Source organism: Salvelinus alpinus, chromosome 25 (genome assembly GCF_045679555.1).
Source record: "Salvelinus alpinus chromosome 25, SLU_Salpinus.1, whole genome shotgun sequence".
Lineage (NCBI taxonomy): Eukaryota > Metazoa > Chordata > Actinopteri > Salmoniformes > Salmonidae > Salvelinus > Salvelinus alpinus.
Window position 1 is genome coordinate 38,044,860 of NC_092110.1, and position 18,263 is coordinate 38,063,122.

General features: G+C 43.4%; 1 protein-coding gene across 1 annotated transcript in view; it reads left to right on the forward strand.

Annotated features, from left to right (window-relative positions):
- LOC139553914 (MAM domain-containing glycosylphosphatidylinositol anchor protein 2-like) overlaps positions 1 to 18,263 on the forward strand; it is a 196,083-nt gene that overhangs the window by 72,596 nt on the left and 105,224 nt on the right. The window contains exons 4-6 of the mRNA XM_071366690.1: positions 4,437 to 4,633; positions 13,433 to 13,565; positions 17,571 to 17,840. Coding sequence (XP_071222791.1) covers positions 4,437 to 4,633; positions 13,433 to 13,565; positions 17,571 to 17,840 — 600 coding nt within the window. The remainder of the gene's footprint in view (positions 1 to 4,436; positions 4,634 to 13,432; positions 13,566 to 17,570; positions 17,841 to 18,263) is intronic.

Here is an 18,263-nt window from a genome sequence, read left to right on the forward strand (position 1 = left end):
TCACTCTCTCTCCTAGTCCTTACCCTCCCAGGCAACATGATGTTGTGGCTGAATGAAAGTCGTTTTAAAGCAGGTTAAAGCAACGTGGCTTTTTGAATACATTAAGGTCTAAAAGAAAACCACCACAGGTAGGACATTGCAGTGAATGAAATGTGCCATACACTCGCTTGAATGCCCCCCCCCCCACCAGTAAATAACAAAATCTACCTTACTCAGGACAACCCAGGTGTTAATTGCAGACAACGGCAGCCATGTCTCTGCGGATGCTGCCATCATATAAGTGACACTGCTGTTTTTATTCACTCGGTAAAGGAACTGCACCCCCAGCTGTGTGAAGTCCTGACAGTACACATAGCTGAAGAAAAGGATAGCTCTGAAACAGAAGGGGATTGTGATTTCCAGCAATACAGACTGAGAGTGCATTCCAAATGGCACCCTATTCCCTACATCGTGCACTACTTTTGACCACGGTCCATAGGGCTCTGGTCCAAAGTAGTGTACTATATAGGGAATAGGAGGCCATTTGGAATGCACCCTTAGACGCTTGAAGTCCTGCTGCCGATTCCTACATTGCAAATGAGGAAAAGCAGCAACCACACCTCAGGAAGTGTGTATTAAAAACCCACTGGGCAAAAAAAACTGGTTGAATCAACATTGTCTCCACGCCATTTCAACCGAAAAAAACATGTGATGACGTTGAGTCAACGTGGAAAACTGATTGGATTTTCAAAAAGTCATCAATGTCAGAGGATTTCATATTTCTTTCACCCAACTTTTAACCTAAATCCAACGTCATGGTTGATTTCACGTTGAATTCACATTAGTTGGCAACTCAACCAAATGTAAATAAAAACTAGATGTTGAACTGACGTCTGTGCCCAGTGGGGAGAGAGTTCACCCAAATTGCAAAACTAATTTTATGACTATAGAAAGTAGCTTGTGTACCCAGAGAGAGAGCCACACATTGGTGTTCACTTTGAATTCTCAAGTAGTACTTTATAGTGTTTCATTTGTGCAGCCATTTTAGGCCTTGAGAGACGGATTGGGTTCAGCATTTAGATGGTGAATTCATTAATCGTTCTAATTGCTCTGTTTATCAGGGCTGATAATTGCAAATTGACTGAAATGAAGCATTATGTAGATACTGCAAGTTTTAGTGCATCACATTACTGGTGTTTGCACACCTCACTCTCTCCGAAGCAGCGATTCAATTTCCAAATGTGAGAGGACAGACATAATGTATGGGTTGACTGTGGCAGGCTAGATGGATATACTTACCCTCTGTGGACGAGCTGTATCTGAACGAACCCTAACCTCGAGAAGCTTTACGCTGCAATCTTTCCCTACCCCCCCTTCTCCTCCAAAAGAGTCAGCTACAAATTCCTCAACCCCAAAAAACGAGGTTGATCGAGTCAGCGTCTCCATGTTTGAAAATCCAGTGTGCCCCGGGTTGCCGGGAGCTGAAAAATACAAAAACAAGACAAATGTGGTGCGTCTGCACTCTGTGCTTCCGAGAGAAAGGAGAGAAGGAAAGGATAGATGGGTTACTGCTGAGATACAAGATAAATAGGAGGAGGAGATGGACAGTGGCAGACAACATTGCCAGGGGGAGACAATGAGCCACAGAGCCATTACCCCTGACTCAGAGATCAGAACCCTTGCTTATTGTCTCATCTGTGCTCCACTGGGGGAGTCTTTTATCCATCCTGCCCTCTTCGCTATACCAGCTGATCAAAGCAATGACACGTGTTGCTGTTTCGCTGCCATTCAGCGATGCCGTGTTGGAATCCTTGCTGGTTGGTGATAAAGCACACGGATGACCCTGATAGAGACTGACTGACATGAAATTAGAAACTGTACAGACTAACTGACGCGGACTAATCTACAAAGCCAATTGATATTACAAAAAAAAAAGCCAAAGACGTTATAATGGTTTGTATAGGAAATGAGTCTGGCTCTGGACTGCCCCGTGGGCAGTAGTTAGTCGGCTGGTGGAAAACAGCTTTTTCAAGGTGCTTGTCTGCATCCCAATGTAACCCATACTAGGTGTTCCGTGGAGCACTTTTTAGTCATTAGAGAGCTCTTATCAAAATCACATTTTTTTAAAAGCTCCCTCTTGATTGGAGCGGGAGCTTTGTGGTCCTTTTCACTGAAATGTGGTCCTTTTCACCGAAATGGTCCTTTTCACTGAAATGTGTCCCCCCCCCAAAAAAAATCTAAGCACCTTAGTGCAGTGTGTGTGTGTGTGTGTGTGTGTGTGTGTGTGTGTGTGTGTGTGTGTGTGTGTGTGTGTGTGTTTAATTGACACTAATGAATGGGGTTGAGGATTCCTGGCATTTCGGACGTATAACAGAGAGAAAAAAAGTGTCATTTTGATGTGGTTGTAGACTGTAGAAGTCAGGGATTCTCATATTTAATGCTCTCCTGAAAAATATAGAAATATATATATATACAGTATATCACAAAAGTGAGTACATATGAGTATATCTTTTCATGTGACAACACTGAAGAAATGACACTTTGCTACAATGTAAAGTAGTGAGTGTACAGCTTGTATAACAGTGTAAATTTGCTGTCCCCTCAAAATAACTCAACACACAGCCATTAATGTCTAAACCGCTGGCAACAAAAGTGAGTACACCCCTAAGTGAAAATGTCCAAATTGGGCTCAAAGTGTCAATATTTTGTGTGGCCACCATCATTTTCCAGCACTGCCTTAACCCTCTTGGGCATGGAGTTCACCAGAGCTTCACAGGTTGCCACTGGAGTCCTCTTCCACTCCTCCATGACGACATCACGGAGCTGGTGGATGTTAGAGACCTTGCACTCCTCCACCTTCCATTTGAGGATGCCCCACAGATGCTCAATAGGGTTTAGGTCTGGAGACATGCTTGGCCAGTCCATCACCTTTACCCTCAGCTTCTTTAGCAAGGCAGTGGTCGTCTTGGAGGTGTGTTTGGGGTCGTTATCATGTTGGAATACTGCCCTGCGGCCCAGTCTCCGAAGGGAGGGGATCATGCTCTGCTTCAGTATGTCACAGTACATGTTGGCATTCATGGTTCCCTCAATGAACTGTAGCTCCCCAGTGCCGGCAGCACTCATGCAGCCCCAGACCATGACACTCCCACCACCATGCTTGACTGTAGGCAAGACACACTTGTCTTTGTACTCCTCACCTGGTTGCCGCCACACACGCTTGACACCATCTGAACCAAATAAGTTTATCTTGGTCTCATCAGACCACAGGACATGGTTCCAGTAATCCATGTCCTTAGTCTGCTTGTCTTCAGCAAACTGTTTGCGGGCTTTCTTGTGCATCGTCTTTCTTGTGCATCTTCCTTCTGGGACGACAGCCATGCAGACCAATTTGATGCAGTGTACGGCGTATGGTCTGAGCACTGACAGGCTGACCCCCCACCCCTTCAACCTCTGCAGCAATGCTGGCAGCACTCATACGTCTATTTCCCAAAGACAACCTCTGGATATGATGCTGAGCACGTGCACTCTACTTCTTTGGTCGACCATGGCGAGGCCTGTTCTGAGTGGAACCTGTCCAGTTAAACCGCTGTATGGTCTTGGCCACCGTGCTGCAGCTCAGTTTCAGGGTCTTGGCAATCTTCTTATAGCCCAGGCCATCTTTATGTAGAGCAACAATTCTTTTTTTCAGATCCTCAGACAGTTCTTTGCCATGAGGAGCCATGTTGAACTTCCAGTGACCAGTCAGTATGAGGGAGTGTGAGAGCGATGACACCAAATTTAACACACCTGCTCCCCATTCACACCTGAGACCTTGTAACACTAACGAGTCACATGACACCGTGGAGGGAAAATGGCTAATTGGGCCCAATTTGGACATTTTCACTTAGGGGCGTACTCACTTTTGTTGCCAGCGGTTTAGACATTAATGGCTGTGTGAGTTATTTTGAGGGGACAGCAATTTTACACTGTTATACAAGCTGTACACTCACTACTTTACATTGTAGCAAAGTGTCATTTCTTCAGTGTTGTCACATGAAAAGATATACTCAAATATTTACAAAAATGTGAGGGGTGTACTCACTTTTGTGATATACTGTATGTATTTATATGATATTTCACACGATATTTATATGAGTGATATGATATTTATAAGGGAATTACATTTGGCATGTATAACACATCATGTTTTTTCCTTCTTTTCATGCACTTTTAGCGTGAGTGCATCGCAGGCTCCATGATGAGCTTAAGGGGGGAACATTTGATCGCAAATGATGACAACAGCTGTTAACCACTTAAACCAGCACAGTTCATTAAATCCCAGCCACTGTACATAAATAGGTTCATGGGACTAAGTAGATCATGTAATTGCACTTCATGCTTTGACCTTCACAAGTATGTGGCAAACAAAGACTGCTTGGAGGCACCTTGATGCCATTGTTTCTATGTTCTTGCTCTAGATTTGGATGATCCCATTGTAACTGTCCACCAGAGCATCGGGGAGGCTAAGGAACAGTTCTACTATGAGAGGACGGTGTTCCTGCGCTGCATGGCTAACTCCAACCCCCCGGTGCGCTACAGCTGGAGGCGTGGCCAAGAATTCCTGTCCCAAGGCTCGGATAAGGGCGTGGAGATCTACGAGCCTTTCTTCACACAAGTAAGCCCAGAGTCCACACCTGCTGCAACAGCTAGATTAGGGGTCTGCAACTCGTGGCCTGGGGGCCAAATCCATCCCGAGAGCTGCTTTCTTGTGGTCCCACTAGGGCTGTGGCTGTCACGAAATTTCGTCAGCCAGTGATTGTCAAGCAAATAACTGTCGGTCTCACGGTAATTGACCGTTAATTAATATAAACACATTTAGCATCTCCTGACTTCCATATACAGCCTACAAGCCACTGATGCAGACCTTTGGAACATCTACATTTTAAAAAGTCTAATAAATCCATGTAATATAGCCTCCACCTTCACAATAAATACATTATTTATTTTAGACAGGTCTAAAGAAGCATCATATGAAGAAAATGTAGTCTATTTCAGAATAACAGAATAGCATACTCTGAGTTGTCCTCATGTTAGGTCCTGATCTGGCTATACCATATGGCTGTGGGCTACGGTAGTTCATTTAGCAGACAAGATTTGCTTAGAATTCCATTGCATTATTTTATATTATTTTATAGTATGAAAAATACAATTGAACAAAGCTGAATAAAATATAAATATTTTCTCCAAACGATTTGAGGGAGTGCTCACATGCTGCTATTCTGTGTTGAGCGGTTAACAAAGAAATAGGTATTCCTATATTCTTAATTTAGGGTTAGTAATGTAACTTTAGTTGTTCTACAAACGTTGGGCTATATGTTTGGATTTTCAATACATTGTAAGGCTGTATGATGCGACTCTAATGATGATTCTTTTTAAAAGTAGCTTGAAAGGCATGAGCTCCGCTTAGTTTTTTGCGCAGGCTGTACACACTTCATTAGTCCCTCATTCACAATTTGACATGCACTTGACAGTGCCTCGAACTTCACGGTGGCATCCTTTGTGGACTTAATGCACCCGAAACAAATCTATGCCTTTTGCAGCCAATGGTCGTTGTTTCCCTGGCCCGTAGTGCTGCGTTGTGACCTTTTCCCTGAGTGCTGCGCGCTCCGAAGTGCCTCTCACTCACATGGCACTCCATCACGTGATCGGGCCTGTCTCACAGGCTACAAGTGAAGACAGACATATCGGGTACGCAACTGCGTGTGTCCTTATCCATTTCCGAGGTGCATATTGAAGATATTGGAAGAACTGTCCACATTTACTTTTCGTCAGCCAACAAGATGAGTAGGCCTAACAAACAGCAAAAGCACTAGCCTATGTCAATCTACTATCCCCCAAAGAACAAAAGTCGACCTATTCTATTCTGTGTGAGAAATACATTTTCCAAACATAGTCTGGGACAGTTGTGGGATGCAATAGATTCCAAATGAATACTAGCACTAGCATTACATTTTTTTAATGTGTTGCTTAAATTGTTTATAAACTATTAGGCTATTTCTTCACATTAGAAGCGCAGCAATACGCACATGGTAGTAGGCTATAAGTGCAAATGTTCCATTAACGGGAAAACACCATTATCAAAAGTGACCGCAAATGTGATTATGTATGTAATGCTTTTATTATAAAGGTGCATTTTATATGGTGAAAATTATCTTCCCCAAACTTGAAACTCACACACTGCTTATGTATGTCAGTTAGGCTCTACACCCCTTATAAAGCGGATTAATGTGCTTAATTTTAAGAAGTTATTTGGCCATTTTAGTTGTGATACTAACATCAAAACATATAGGCCTATGGGCTAGTCTACATGAGGTGTGTGACTATGATTATAAAAAGTCGCAAAAAAAGGCATTGTTTCTTGCCTTATGCTGGGCATCATTCACAAGTGATAATATATAATTCACAAGTGATAGGCTAGTATTGTCACCCATCACACAATTCTTGATTTAATCTTGTCTTTACATCTACCTAATAACGTACAGTCAAAAGTTTGGACACACCTACTCATTCCAGGGTTTTTCTTTATTTTGACTATTTTCTACATTGTAGAATAATAGTGAAGACATCAAAACTATGAAATAACACATATGGAATCATGTAGTAACCAAAGTGATAGATGTGCAGATGATGATGTGCAAGTAGAAATACTGGTGTGCAAAAGAGCAAAAAAGTAAATAAAAACAGTATGGGGATGAGGTAGGTAGATTGGATGGGCTATTTACAGATGGACTGTGTACAGCTGCAGCGATCGGTTAGCTGCTCAGATAGCTGAGGGAGATGTAAGTCTCCAACTTCAGCGATTTTTGCAATTCGTTCCAGTCATTGGCAGCAGAGAACTGGAAGGAAAGGCGGCCAAAGGAAGTGTTGGCTTTGGGGATGACCAGTGAGATATACCTGCTGGAGCGCGTGCTACGGGTGCGTGTTGTTATCGTGACCAGTGAGCTGAGATAAGGCGGAGCTTTACCTAGCAAAGACTTATAGATGACCTGGAGCCAGTGGGTCTGGCAACAAATATGTAGTGAGGGCCAGCCGACGAGAGCATACAGGTCGCAGTGGTGGATGGTAAATGGGGGTTTGGTGACAAAACGCATGGCACAGTGATAGACTGCATCCAGTTTGCTGAGTAGAGTGTTGGAGGCTATTTTGTAAATGACATCGCCGAAGTCGAGGATCGGTAGGATAGTCAGTTTTACGAGGGTATGTTTCGCGGCGTGAGTGAAGGAGGCTTTGTTGCGAAATAGGAAGCCGATTATAGATTTAATTTTGGATTGGCGATGTTTAATATGAGTCTGGAATGAGTTTACAGTCTAGCCAGACACCTAGGTATTTGTAGTTGTCCACATATTCTAAGTCAGAACCGTCCAGAGTAGTGATGCTAGTCGGGCGGGCGGGTGCGGGCAGCGATCAGTTGAAAAGCATGCATTTTGTTTTTACTAGCGTTTAAGAGCAGTTGGAGGCCACGGACGGAGTGTTGTATGGCATTGAAGCTCGTTTGGAGGATTGTTTACACAGTGTCCAAAGAAGGGCCCGATGTATACAGAATGGTGTCGTCTGCGTAGAGGTGGATTAGGGAATAACCCGCAGCAAGAGTGACATTTTTTTATATATACAGAGAAAAGAGTTGAACCCTGTGGCATCCCCATAGAGACTGCCAGAGGTCCGGACAACAGGCCCTCCGATTTGACACACTGAACTCTATCTGAGAAGTAGTTGGTGAACCAGGCGAGGCAGTCATTTGAGAATCCAAGGCTGTTGAGTCTGCCGATAATAATACGGTGATTGACAGAGTCGAAAGCCTTGGCCAGGTCGATGAAGACGGCTGCACAGTACTGTCTTTTATCGTTGCCGGTTATGATATCGTTTAATACCTTGAGCGTGGCTGAGGTGTACCCATGACCAGCTCGGAAACCGGATTGCACAGCGGAGAAGGTACGGTGGGATTTGAAATGGTCAGTGATCTGTTTATTAACCAACAGTGCAGTTAAGAAAGAGTTACCAAAATATTTACCAAATAAACTAAAGTAAAAAATTATAAAAGTAACAATAAAATAACAATAACGAGGCTATATACAGGGGGTACCGGTACCGAGTCAACAGCTCAGCGTTCGACACCATAGTGCCCACAAAGCTCATCACTAAACTAAGGACCCTGGGACTAAATACCTCCCTCTGCAACTGGATCCTGGACTTCCTGACGGGCCGCCCCCCACGTGGTAAGAGTTGGCAACCACATCTGCCACGCTGATCCTCAATGCGGGGGTGCGTGCTTAGTTCCCTCCTGTACTCCCTGTTCACCCAAGACTGCGTGGCCAAGCACGACTCGAACACTATCAAGTTTGCTGACAACACAGGTAGGCCTGATCATCGACAACGATGAGACAGCCTATAGGGAGGAAGTCAGAGACTTGGCAGTGTGGTGACAGGAATTCAACCTCTCCCTCAACGTGAACAAGACAAAGGAGCTGGACTACAGGAAAAGGAGGGCTTAACACGCCCCCATTCACATCAACGGGGCTGAAGTGGAGCGGGTCGAGAGTTTCAAGCTCCTTGGTGTCCACATCACCAACAAACTATCATGGTCCAAAAACACCAAGACAGTCGTGATGAGGGCACGACAACACCTTTTCCCCCTCAGGAGACTGAAAAGATTTGGCATGGGTCCCCAGATCCTAAAAAGTTCTACAGCGGCACCGCCGAGAGCATCCTCACCGGTTGCATCACCGCCTGGTATGGCAACTGCTCGGTGTCCGACCTTAAGACGCTACAGAGGACAGTGCGTACGGCCCAGTACATCACTGGGGTCAATCTTCCTGCCATCCAGGACCTATATACTAGGCGGTGTCAGAGGAAGGCCCCAAATTATTATATATTTTTTTACCCTGCTGCTACTCGCTGTTTATTATATATGCATAGTCACTTTACCCCTACCTACTAACCTGTACCCCCACACATTGAATCTGTACCGGTACCCCCTGTATATAGCCTCATTATTATTATTTTGTGTTACATAGAATTTTTTTGGTTATTTTGTAAATATTTTCTTAACCAACAGTGCAGTTCAAGAACGAGTTAACTTGGCTTTCGAAGACTTTAGAAAGTCAGGGCAGGATGGATATAGGTCTGTAACAGTTTGGGTCTAGAGTGTCACCCCCTTTGAAGAGGGGGATGACCGCGGCAGCTTTCCAATCTTTAGGGATCTCGAACGATACGAAAGAGAGGTTGAACAGACTGTTAATATGGGTTGCAACAATGGCGGCGGATAATTTTAGAAAGAGGGTCCAGATTGTCTAGCCAAGCGGATTTGTACGGGTCCAGGTTTTGCAGCTCTTTCAGAACATCTGCTATCTGGATTTGGGTGAAGGAGAAGCTGGGGAGGCTTGGGCAAGTAGCTGCGGGGGGTGCGGAGCTGTTGGCCGGGGATGGGGTAGCCAGGAGGAAAGCATGGCCAGCCGTAGAGAAATGCTTATTGAAATTCTCGATTATCGTGGATATATCGGTGGTGACAGTGTTTCCTAGCCTCAGTGCAGTGGGCAGCTGGGAGGAGGTGCTCTTAGTCTCCATGGACTTTACAGTGTCCCAATACTTTTTGGAGTTAGAGCTACAGTATGCATATTTCTGTTTGAAAAAGCTAGCCTTTGCTTTCCTGACTGACTGTGTGTATTGGTTCCTGACTTCCCTGAAAAGTTGCATATCGCTGGGACTATACGATGCAAGTGCAGTCCGCCACAGGATGTTTTTGTGCTGGTCGAGGGCAGTCAGGTCTGTAGTGAACCAAGGGCTATATCTGTTCTTAGTTCTACATTCTTTTGAAAGGGGCATGCTTATTTAAGATGGTGAGGAAAGCACTTTTAAAGAACAACCAGGAATCCTCTACCGACGGGATGAGGTCAATATCCTTCCAGGATACCCGGGCCAGGTCGATTAGAAAGGCCTGCTCGCAGAAGTGTTTTAGGGAGCGTTTGAAAATAAAGGAGAGCCGCACACTCTAAGAGCTCAGATGCAAAAATGTAATGTCCAACGTTTCGACAGGCAAGCTGTCTTCATCAGGGTATAATCACAAACACTGCAGGGTGACTCGTTTATATAGTGTCAAAAGACACACACAGGTGTCTAATCATGGCCAAGTATGGCCTAATATCATTGGTTAATTCTCAAATATTAAAATGACATACAAAGAACAACATACGAAAAACAAATGGATAGCATACGATCATAGATTCAATTTAGACTATATAAGCCTACAAACAATTACAATGGCAAAGTCACAATAATCACAAGAATGGCTTCAGATCAAAGTCTACGTTGAGACCGAAGGGAGCCATTTCCAGCTACAATAGTCATTTACAACATTAACAATGTCTACACTGTATTTCTGATCAATTTTATGTTATTTTAATGGACAAAAATGTGCTTTTCTTTCAAAATCAAGGACATTTCTATGTGACCCAAAACTTTGAACTGTAGTGTTTTCTATATATTTGAGATTCTTCAAAGTAGCCACCCTTTGCCTTGATGTGCAAAGCTGTCATCAAGACACAGAAAAACCCTTCAATGAGTAGGTGTGTCAAAACCTTTGACTGGTACTGTAGGTGTGAAATTTGTGTGGATTTAGAATGGACCATTATCATGCACCTGTCTTGAAACGGGTAGCCGTATGTCATCTATGCACTTAAATAGCGAATGGAGGGCACTTTTACTGTGGTTCATTTTCATGCCAGCCAGGTAGGCTGTGCTACTGTTGTAAAGATAAAAAATGTGCGTAATATTAGGAAAGTTGAGAAATATGGTAAGCTGATGGGTTCCTCCTTTTTTTAGTAGAGGCCATCACTCTGTTTTCTCGCACAATTGCATAACCTATAGAAATGTTGTGCAACATGAGCTCATGGGCTCTCATGAAGTGTTTGATTACATTTTCGATTTGATTTGCATTGATGTCCGAGTGATTAGAGGGACAATAGAGTGCTGAGTGCCAGGTAGTTAGCAAGTTTGGTAGGCTACTAATGACCATGAGCAACATCACAGCTTGGAGAAGCCTAATTACCGTGACCAAACAGTCATGTGGAATTTGACTGCCTTCATGACTCGTGACCGCCGTTGTGGCGGTAATACGGTCACTGTAACAGCCCTATGTCCAACAGACCTATTGGAATCAGGCCCTCAAGAGGACTTTTCTGGCCTTCAGGAAATTTGAGTTTGAGACCCCTGAGCTAGATCAAACAACCCATCCCTCTGATCAGCATTTTAGCTATTAAGGAACTCCTAAGTCATTACTTTTCATGCATATTTTTAGATCAGACTAAGTGTGTTTACCTCCTTCACAGCATGTGGAACGTCTCCCATTGGAACACTTGAATCCCAAATGGGATGATGTTTCGTGAGGGCAATTTCTGTGAAGGGTTGAAAAATGGCATCCGTCTTTTCAAAACATGTCATCTAATCTCTGCTCTTTTTGCAAAGTAATCTCCGTTGACAGGAGAGATAAGAGCATTTCGACAATGAGTCGTATGTCTGACATAGTCACAAAGACTGGTATCGAAAGCAGACGAACTATGACAGAGAAGGGAACACCTTGGGCTTGCGGTAGTATGAAACTCCCACAACTCAGATGTGCTTGTAATGAGCAGAGGGAGACGCCACTTCAGGGGCTCACAGTATGTTTTTACTCACTCACACACAGACATTAGGACCTAGTTTTTCAGGTAGACTTCACATGGTGTGCCATCCTCAGCCTAGTAATGCCCTCATGAGTTTTAAGGAGATTCACCGGTACTTTTGTATACTTTTTAGTCAGTTCTGAAAGTAACGCCCACGATGTGCAGAAATGTGCAGATTTGTGCACCACATCACTGCACTCTCTCGCTCTACTGTGTGTGTGTGCCTCTTGCTTGAAGCTCATTGGCTGAAACTCAAATTGCTAGGGTGCTGGCCGACGTGGGGCAAATGTAGGCGCCACACAGTTTCCAAAAAAGTTGCTTTCAAACAAGAGATTTTGTGGATAACTGAGGTAAGACAGTACACATCTAGCCCAAAAGTGGGAGGTTTAACCCCTTACACTCGTGGGAGTTGGCCTATAACACTCGTGGGAATTGGCCTATATGGGATAGGGCTAAATGGAAATGTTTCTTACAGAAGAAATATATGAAAAGCATATGCAAAACCATGGTAGCAATTGAAAGGGAACAATTTGGAGATGATGGGAAAATTATTAGAGTACAGAACAGTTTACCTGACACAAGACTGAATTCAAACATTACAATGTTGATTTTATTTGAGTTTTAGGTTTGCTGTACTTTTCGACTCATTTTTTGATAACGAAATCTTAAATCCTAAAATTCTCTGGATACATTCTGTAACATGATAAAAAATATTCCTGGGGGCCTCCCGAGTGGCACAGCGGTCTAAGGTACTGCATCGCAGTGCTTGAGGTGTCACTACAGACCCGGGTTCGATCCCAGGCTATGTCACATAGGCCGACGCACAGTTGGCCCAGCGTCGTCTGGGGAGGGTTCGGATGGGGGGGGTTCATTGCGTTCTAGCGACTCAATGTCATCTTGTAACTGTACATCAAACATAGTGATCATAAATGTTGACACGGTATATGACAAGTTTTTATGATATGTAAATGTAGATGTGCCCATTTGGACTCACGGGTGTTTGGCTGACTTGTATGACATCAAAGCGGTATTTAATATAATACTAAATGTCTAATTTTCAAAATACATTGAGTCCTCTTAATTTACAGCATTTCCCTCACTCAGACAGCAAGACACCTAATTAGCGGGAGGGAACGGCTCAGAACGGCTGTCAGTCAAAAGCCGTACAGCGCCAGAGCTCTGACGTTATGTATAACATGTTGGTGTACAGCCACTGCGTTCCATTATAGGTGTTTATCAGTGCCCAAATATGTCATTTTCAACCCGTATATGGGAAGGAGTGTAAAGGGGTAAAAAATACTTACTAGTCACCCAAGTACCGGAGCATGCCTTTAATTAAGAACATAAGTAAGATAAGTAGAACATTGGAAGTATGTTGCCAGTGCCACAAAGATGGAGGTATACACGAGGGCAGACAAAACAGATGTTGTTGTTAAAATAATTGATGTGTGTATTAATAGCACATGTATGCATCATGACATTTGTTCCAAGCGCACCGTTTCAAGCACATCCAAATAGACAGCTAATGAACTTAATGAATTGGAAAGCTTGGTATAAAGATAATACTCCTCGTTTGAAGACGGGGAATGAGCCCATTGTTGAAACGCTGCCAAGGAAGCTCTTTGATGTGTGTGAGATGAAGAGACGAGGTCAATACCACTGCTATCTTACCCTTTTGTAAGACACATTAAGAGCGAGAGGCCTGGGCAAGGCGGTGCAGCACAAGGCGGTGCCACACTGTGTTTCTTTCTGAGTTGCAGGGGGAGACCAAGATTCTAAAGCTGAAGAACCTTCGACCTCAGGATTACGCCAACTACAGCTGCATCGCCTCGGTCCGGAATGTGTGTGGTATCGCCAACAAGAATGTCCTCTTCAAACTCTCCAACAAAACAGGTAAAGCTTTGGGGCGGCTGAGAACCCTGCTTCGAATTGTTTAGCACTCAAACTTCAAGGATCCACAGATTCCGCCATGAATAGCGATAAGCACCCGTTGTCTCTCTTAATTATAGTCAATTCATCCCGGCTTTATCCAAAACCTCTCCATTACAGCAAGTAAATCTGCTGCAAAGAGACAGGTGTCTCAATGTACAACCAAATTAAGTGACTGTAATTTAAAAGGGACTGCAGCTACTTGACACTAGAAACACAATTTGTGACTTTTAAGAGGTTCGGGGCCACTTGATTAGGCCCCATCCTTCCTTACCTTCTCCTGAGGTGGGAAGATTTAGCTGATATTTAGATTTGGTTGCGTAGTAGCAGTTGTCATCTCCATTGGCCAGATGTCTCTACATTAACTCCTGATTGCTCTCCAAGTTCCCCTAGGAGACACCGCCATTCATGTTCCGGGGATATACAGTGCATTTGGAAAGTATTCAGACCCCTTGACTTTGTCCACATTTTGTTACGTTACAGCTTTATTCTAAAATTGATTAAATCGTTTTTTCCCCCTCATCAATCTACACACAATACCCCATAATCACAAAGCAAAAACAAGTTTTGAGACATTTTTGCAAATGTTATTAAAAATAAAATAAACAGAAATACCTTATTTACATAAGTATTCAGACCCTTTGCTATGCGAATCGAAATTGAGCTCAGGTGCATCCTGTTTTCATTGATCATCCTTGACTGTGGTAAATTAAATTGATTCAACATAATTTGGAAAGGCACACACTTGTCTCTATAAGGTCCCACAGTTGCCAGAGCAAAAACCAAGCCATGAGGTCGAAGGAATTGTAAGTAGAGCTCCGAGACAGGATTATATCGAGGCACATATCTGAGGAAGGGTACCTCAGATATGTCTGCTGCATTGACAGTCCCCAATAACACAGTGGCCTCCATTATTCTTAAATGGAAGAAGTTTGGAACCACCAAGACTCTTCCTAGAGGATACCCCAAACAGAAGCCATGGATTCCAGGCAACATTCGCACTGAGCTAAAGGGTAGAGCTGCCGCTTTCAAGGTGCGGGACTCTAACCCGGAAGCTAATAAGAAATCCTGCTATGCCCTCTGACGAACCATCAAACAGGCAAAGCGCCAACACAGGACTAAGATTGATCCGTACTACACCGGCTCTGACGCTCGTCAGATGTGGCAGGACCTGCAAACTACTAGACTACAAAGGGAAGCACAGCTGCGAGCTGCCCAGTGACACAAGCCTACCAGACGACCTAAATCACTTCTATGCTCGCTTCGAGGCAAGCAACACCGAGGCATGCATGAGATCATCAGCTGTTCCGGACAACTTTAAACAGGTCAACATTCACAAGGCCGCTGGGCCAGAAGGATTACCAGGACGTGAGCTCCGGGCATGCGCTGTCCCAACTGGCAGGTGTCTTCACTGACATTTTCAACATGTCCCTGATTGAGTCTGTAATACCAACATGTTTCAAGCAGACCACCATAGTCCTTGTGCCCAAGAATACTAAGGTAACCTGCCTAAATGACTACCTACCCGTAGCACTCACATCCGTAGCCATGAAGTGCTTTGAAAGGCTGGTCATGGCTCACATTAACACCATTATCGCAGAAACCCTAGACCCACTCCAGTTTAAGGAAGGCCCTAAAAATTGTCAAAGACCCCAGCCTTATTTTAGAATAAGGGTCTTATGCAACAACAAAACATTCAAGGGGTCTGAATTCTTTCAGAATGCACTGTATATTCCATATTCCTAAGTAAATACCCAGTGGCCCCCTAGCGCTGCTCTGGGGCTCCCTCGATGCCTGTTGTTGTTCCCCAATGATGACCTTTGGCCCTTCTGCGATCTGCATTTTTCTCTGTGATGCTTCAGCCACACATAAGACCAATAATGATAAAGGTCCCAATACACCGCCCTGCATGTTTCCTGCTCTGTCCCTTTCCCCCGCAAACCACATTGATTGAACTTACAGTGTGCGTCAACAGGCTAGCTTATGCCATGCTTTTATAGACATGTATCCCACTACTAGGAATGGAGAAGCCATGTGCCTATGGATATCCCAGCTAGCACATTTGGTTCCTTGGAAGTTATGGGAACGTACGTTTTTGGTTTTCCATTAGTTCTGGGAACGAAGCCATAATGTTTTTTTAAACATTCTGACAATGTAACAGAAAAGGTTCTGAGAACGTTTTACTATGGTTCCCTGAAAGTTTTCCTAGGAGGTTTTATTTACATTCTGAGAACGGAAATTCTGAGAACATTCTCTAAATGTTGTGAATGTTTTAAATGAAATGTAAAGGCTTTTTGGAGGTTTTTGAAATACTTCCTTAAAAATGTTCACTGAATGATTCAATAAGACTTTTAATAACACTGCTAGCTTAGTTGAACTCTTTTGAACTCCAAGCACAGATGGGACACATGGAAATATATTTCTTAGGCATTTTATTGTGACACAGCATCAGTGAGATTGTAAACATATGATCTTCTGTTCTCTATCCGTGGAATTAGTCCACTGCGCCACAAGGATGGAGCTAACAATCCTTTTTTTTTTTTATTCATACAAAGCTGTTCATTGTAGTCTATTCAAACAGACCCCATTTTAAAGGAAACTAGCACTCATTGAACACACCTGAACACACTTAACAAGATGTAGGATAGAGAGTTTTGTTGACGCTGAGAACGGAATGAACATTCTTAGAACATTCTTTGAATGTTACTAAAGTTTTTTTTTAAATTGCAACAGAAGAAAGTTCTCTGAATGTTCTGAGAACATTACTTTAAATAGAACCACGAGGAAACTTGTAGGAAACGTTATGCTGAAGTACTGAAATTCCCACAAAAGATCAATGTTTCTTAAGGTTCTCTGAACATTCTGTGAACATGAGGAAACCTGTGATACGTTATACGTTACGGAACAATATCCAAAGCCAAGCAACTACCCTGCACCATTCCCAGATCCCTGTGGGAAGGTTATATGCAAAATAACCATAAGACAACCATGCTCACACCAAGCTCTGAGAAACATATGGTTCTCAGAACATTATGTGTTTGCTGGGTTATGAGCTTACACCCTAATACCAACTATATAGCTACACTATAGAACCAAATGTCAACTAGGATATTGGTTTTCAGGAAACAGAAAAATCATATGATTGACTTTCTATCAGATTGGACGTTGTGACAAAGGTACCATTTCAGAGCATCATTAAGAGGTAAATACTATGCCGTTTACAGCAGTTACAGTACCTATTGACTTGTTTGTTGACTATTGACACATTTCTCAGGGACAGAGGTACGTAACATACAGTAAATGGTATTGTAATGTGGGATGTGCCAAATAACGAGGAACAATTGTTCCGCTGATTTATCGTCCCTGATTATTTGTACAGATTTCACAGTTGTGTGCATTTGAATTTCGAAGGGGAGGGGACATTTGGCCCATAGACTTGGCCGAAACACGCAAAGAGAGAGAGGGTGGAGCTACCTCCATGCTTCCGCCACTAATTCTAGTTTCACTTTTCATACCTCTCGTCTAAAGAACCTAATTGAGTTGCTGGCTGGTGATTTTAATTCCGCTTTTTTCCCGAGATCACTTATTAACATTGACACAGACATAAAAATGTAAAAATTCTGATAAAAAAAAACTGGTACAAATACACCTTATGGAACAGCAAGGACCATGAAGAGACACACATACAGGTACAGACACACGCATACGTACACAAGCACACACACTCTACACACACGTACATTATAATATTGTTTTATGGTGGTATTATACATGTTGTATTGTAGATATGTAGTGGTGTAATAATGTTATATGATGTACTGTTTTATCTTTTGTTTTATATGTAATGTAAGTGCCTTAATGTGTTTGGACCCCAGGAAGAGTAGCTGCTGCCTTGGCAACAGCTAACGAGGATCCCTAATAAATACAAATACAAATATAATGCATTCTATTTTAATTTTGTGTTTTCAGCATCCCCCACCATTAAGCTGCTGGTGGAGGACCCCATCGTGGTGAACCCCGGGCAGACCGTGACCCTGGTGTGTGTGACCTCCGGGGGTGATCCCACACCCACACTCACCTGGGTGCACAGCGCGGACGAGCTGCCCAAGAAGAGCGTCCTTAACGGAGGGACCCTCACGTTGCCCGCCATCTCCATAGAGGAAGCAGGCGTTTACAGCTGTGTGGCCAGCAACAACGTGGGCAACCCGGCTAAGAAGTCTACCACCATCGTGGTCCGAGGTAAGGCCCTGGAGGTATAGGGTAATAGGTTGATCTCCGATAAGCCCTCAATTATTGCCATTTATACCGAATAAGCTCCCAAAATATTACCAAAATATTCCTTAGGTAGCCTAAGGAAAAGCCTAGCTAGGATGATCCAAGGGCCAAACTTTCACATCATTCACACATTGAGGTCAATGGAAGATTTGCACAAACACTCACACATATCTCAAGTTAGAATTCAGGCCTTAATAAATTACCCAAGGTAGTATCCATTCTATAAGTTCATATCAGATATGTATTGTTTAATTGAATGTGTGAAGAATGCTTGTAAACTGGTGTATTCAGACCAAATATCACCAGTGTGTGTTTGATTCCCCACTAATAGCCTTGCCGCTGGGCTGTGTGTGTTATCAGTGAAGGACTATCTAGTACAGGGATATA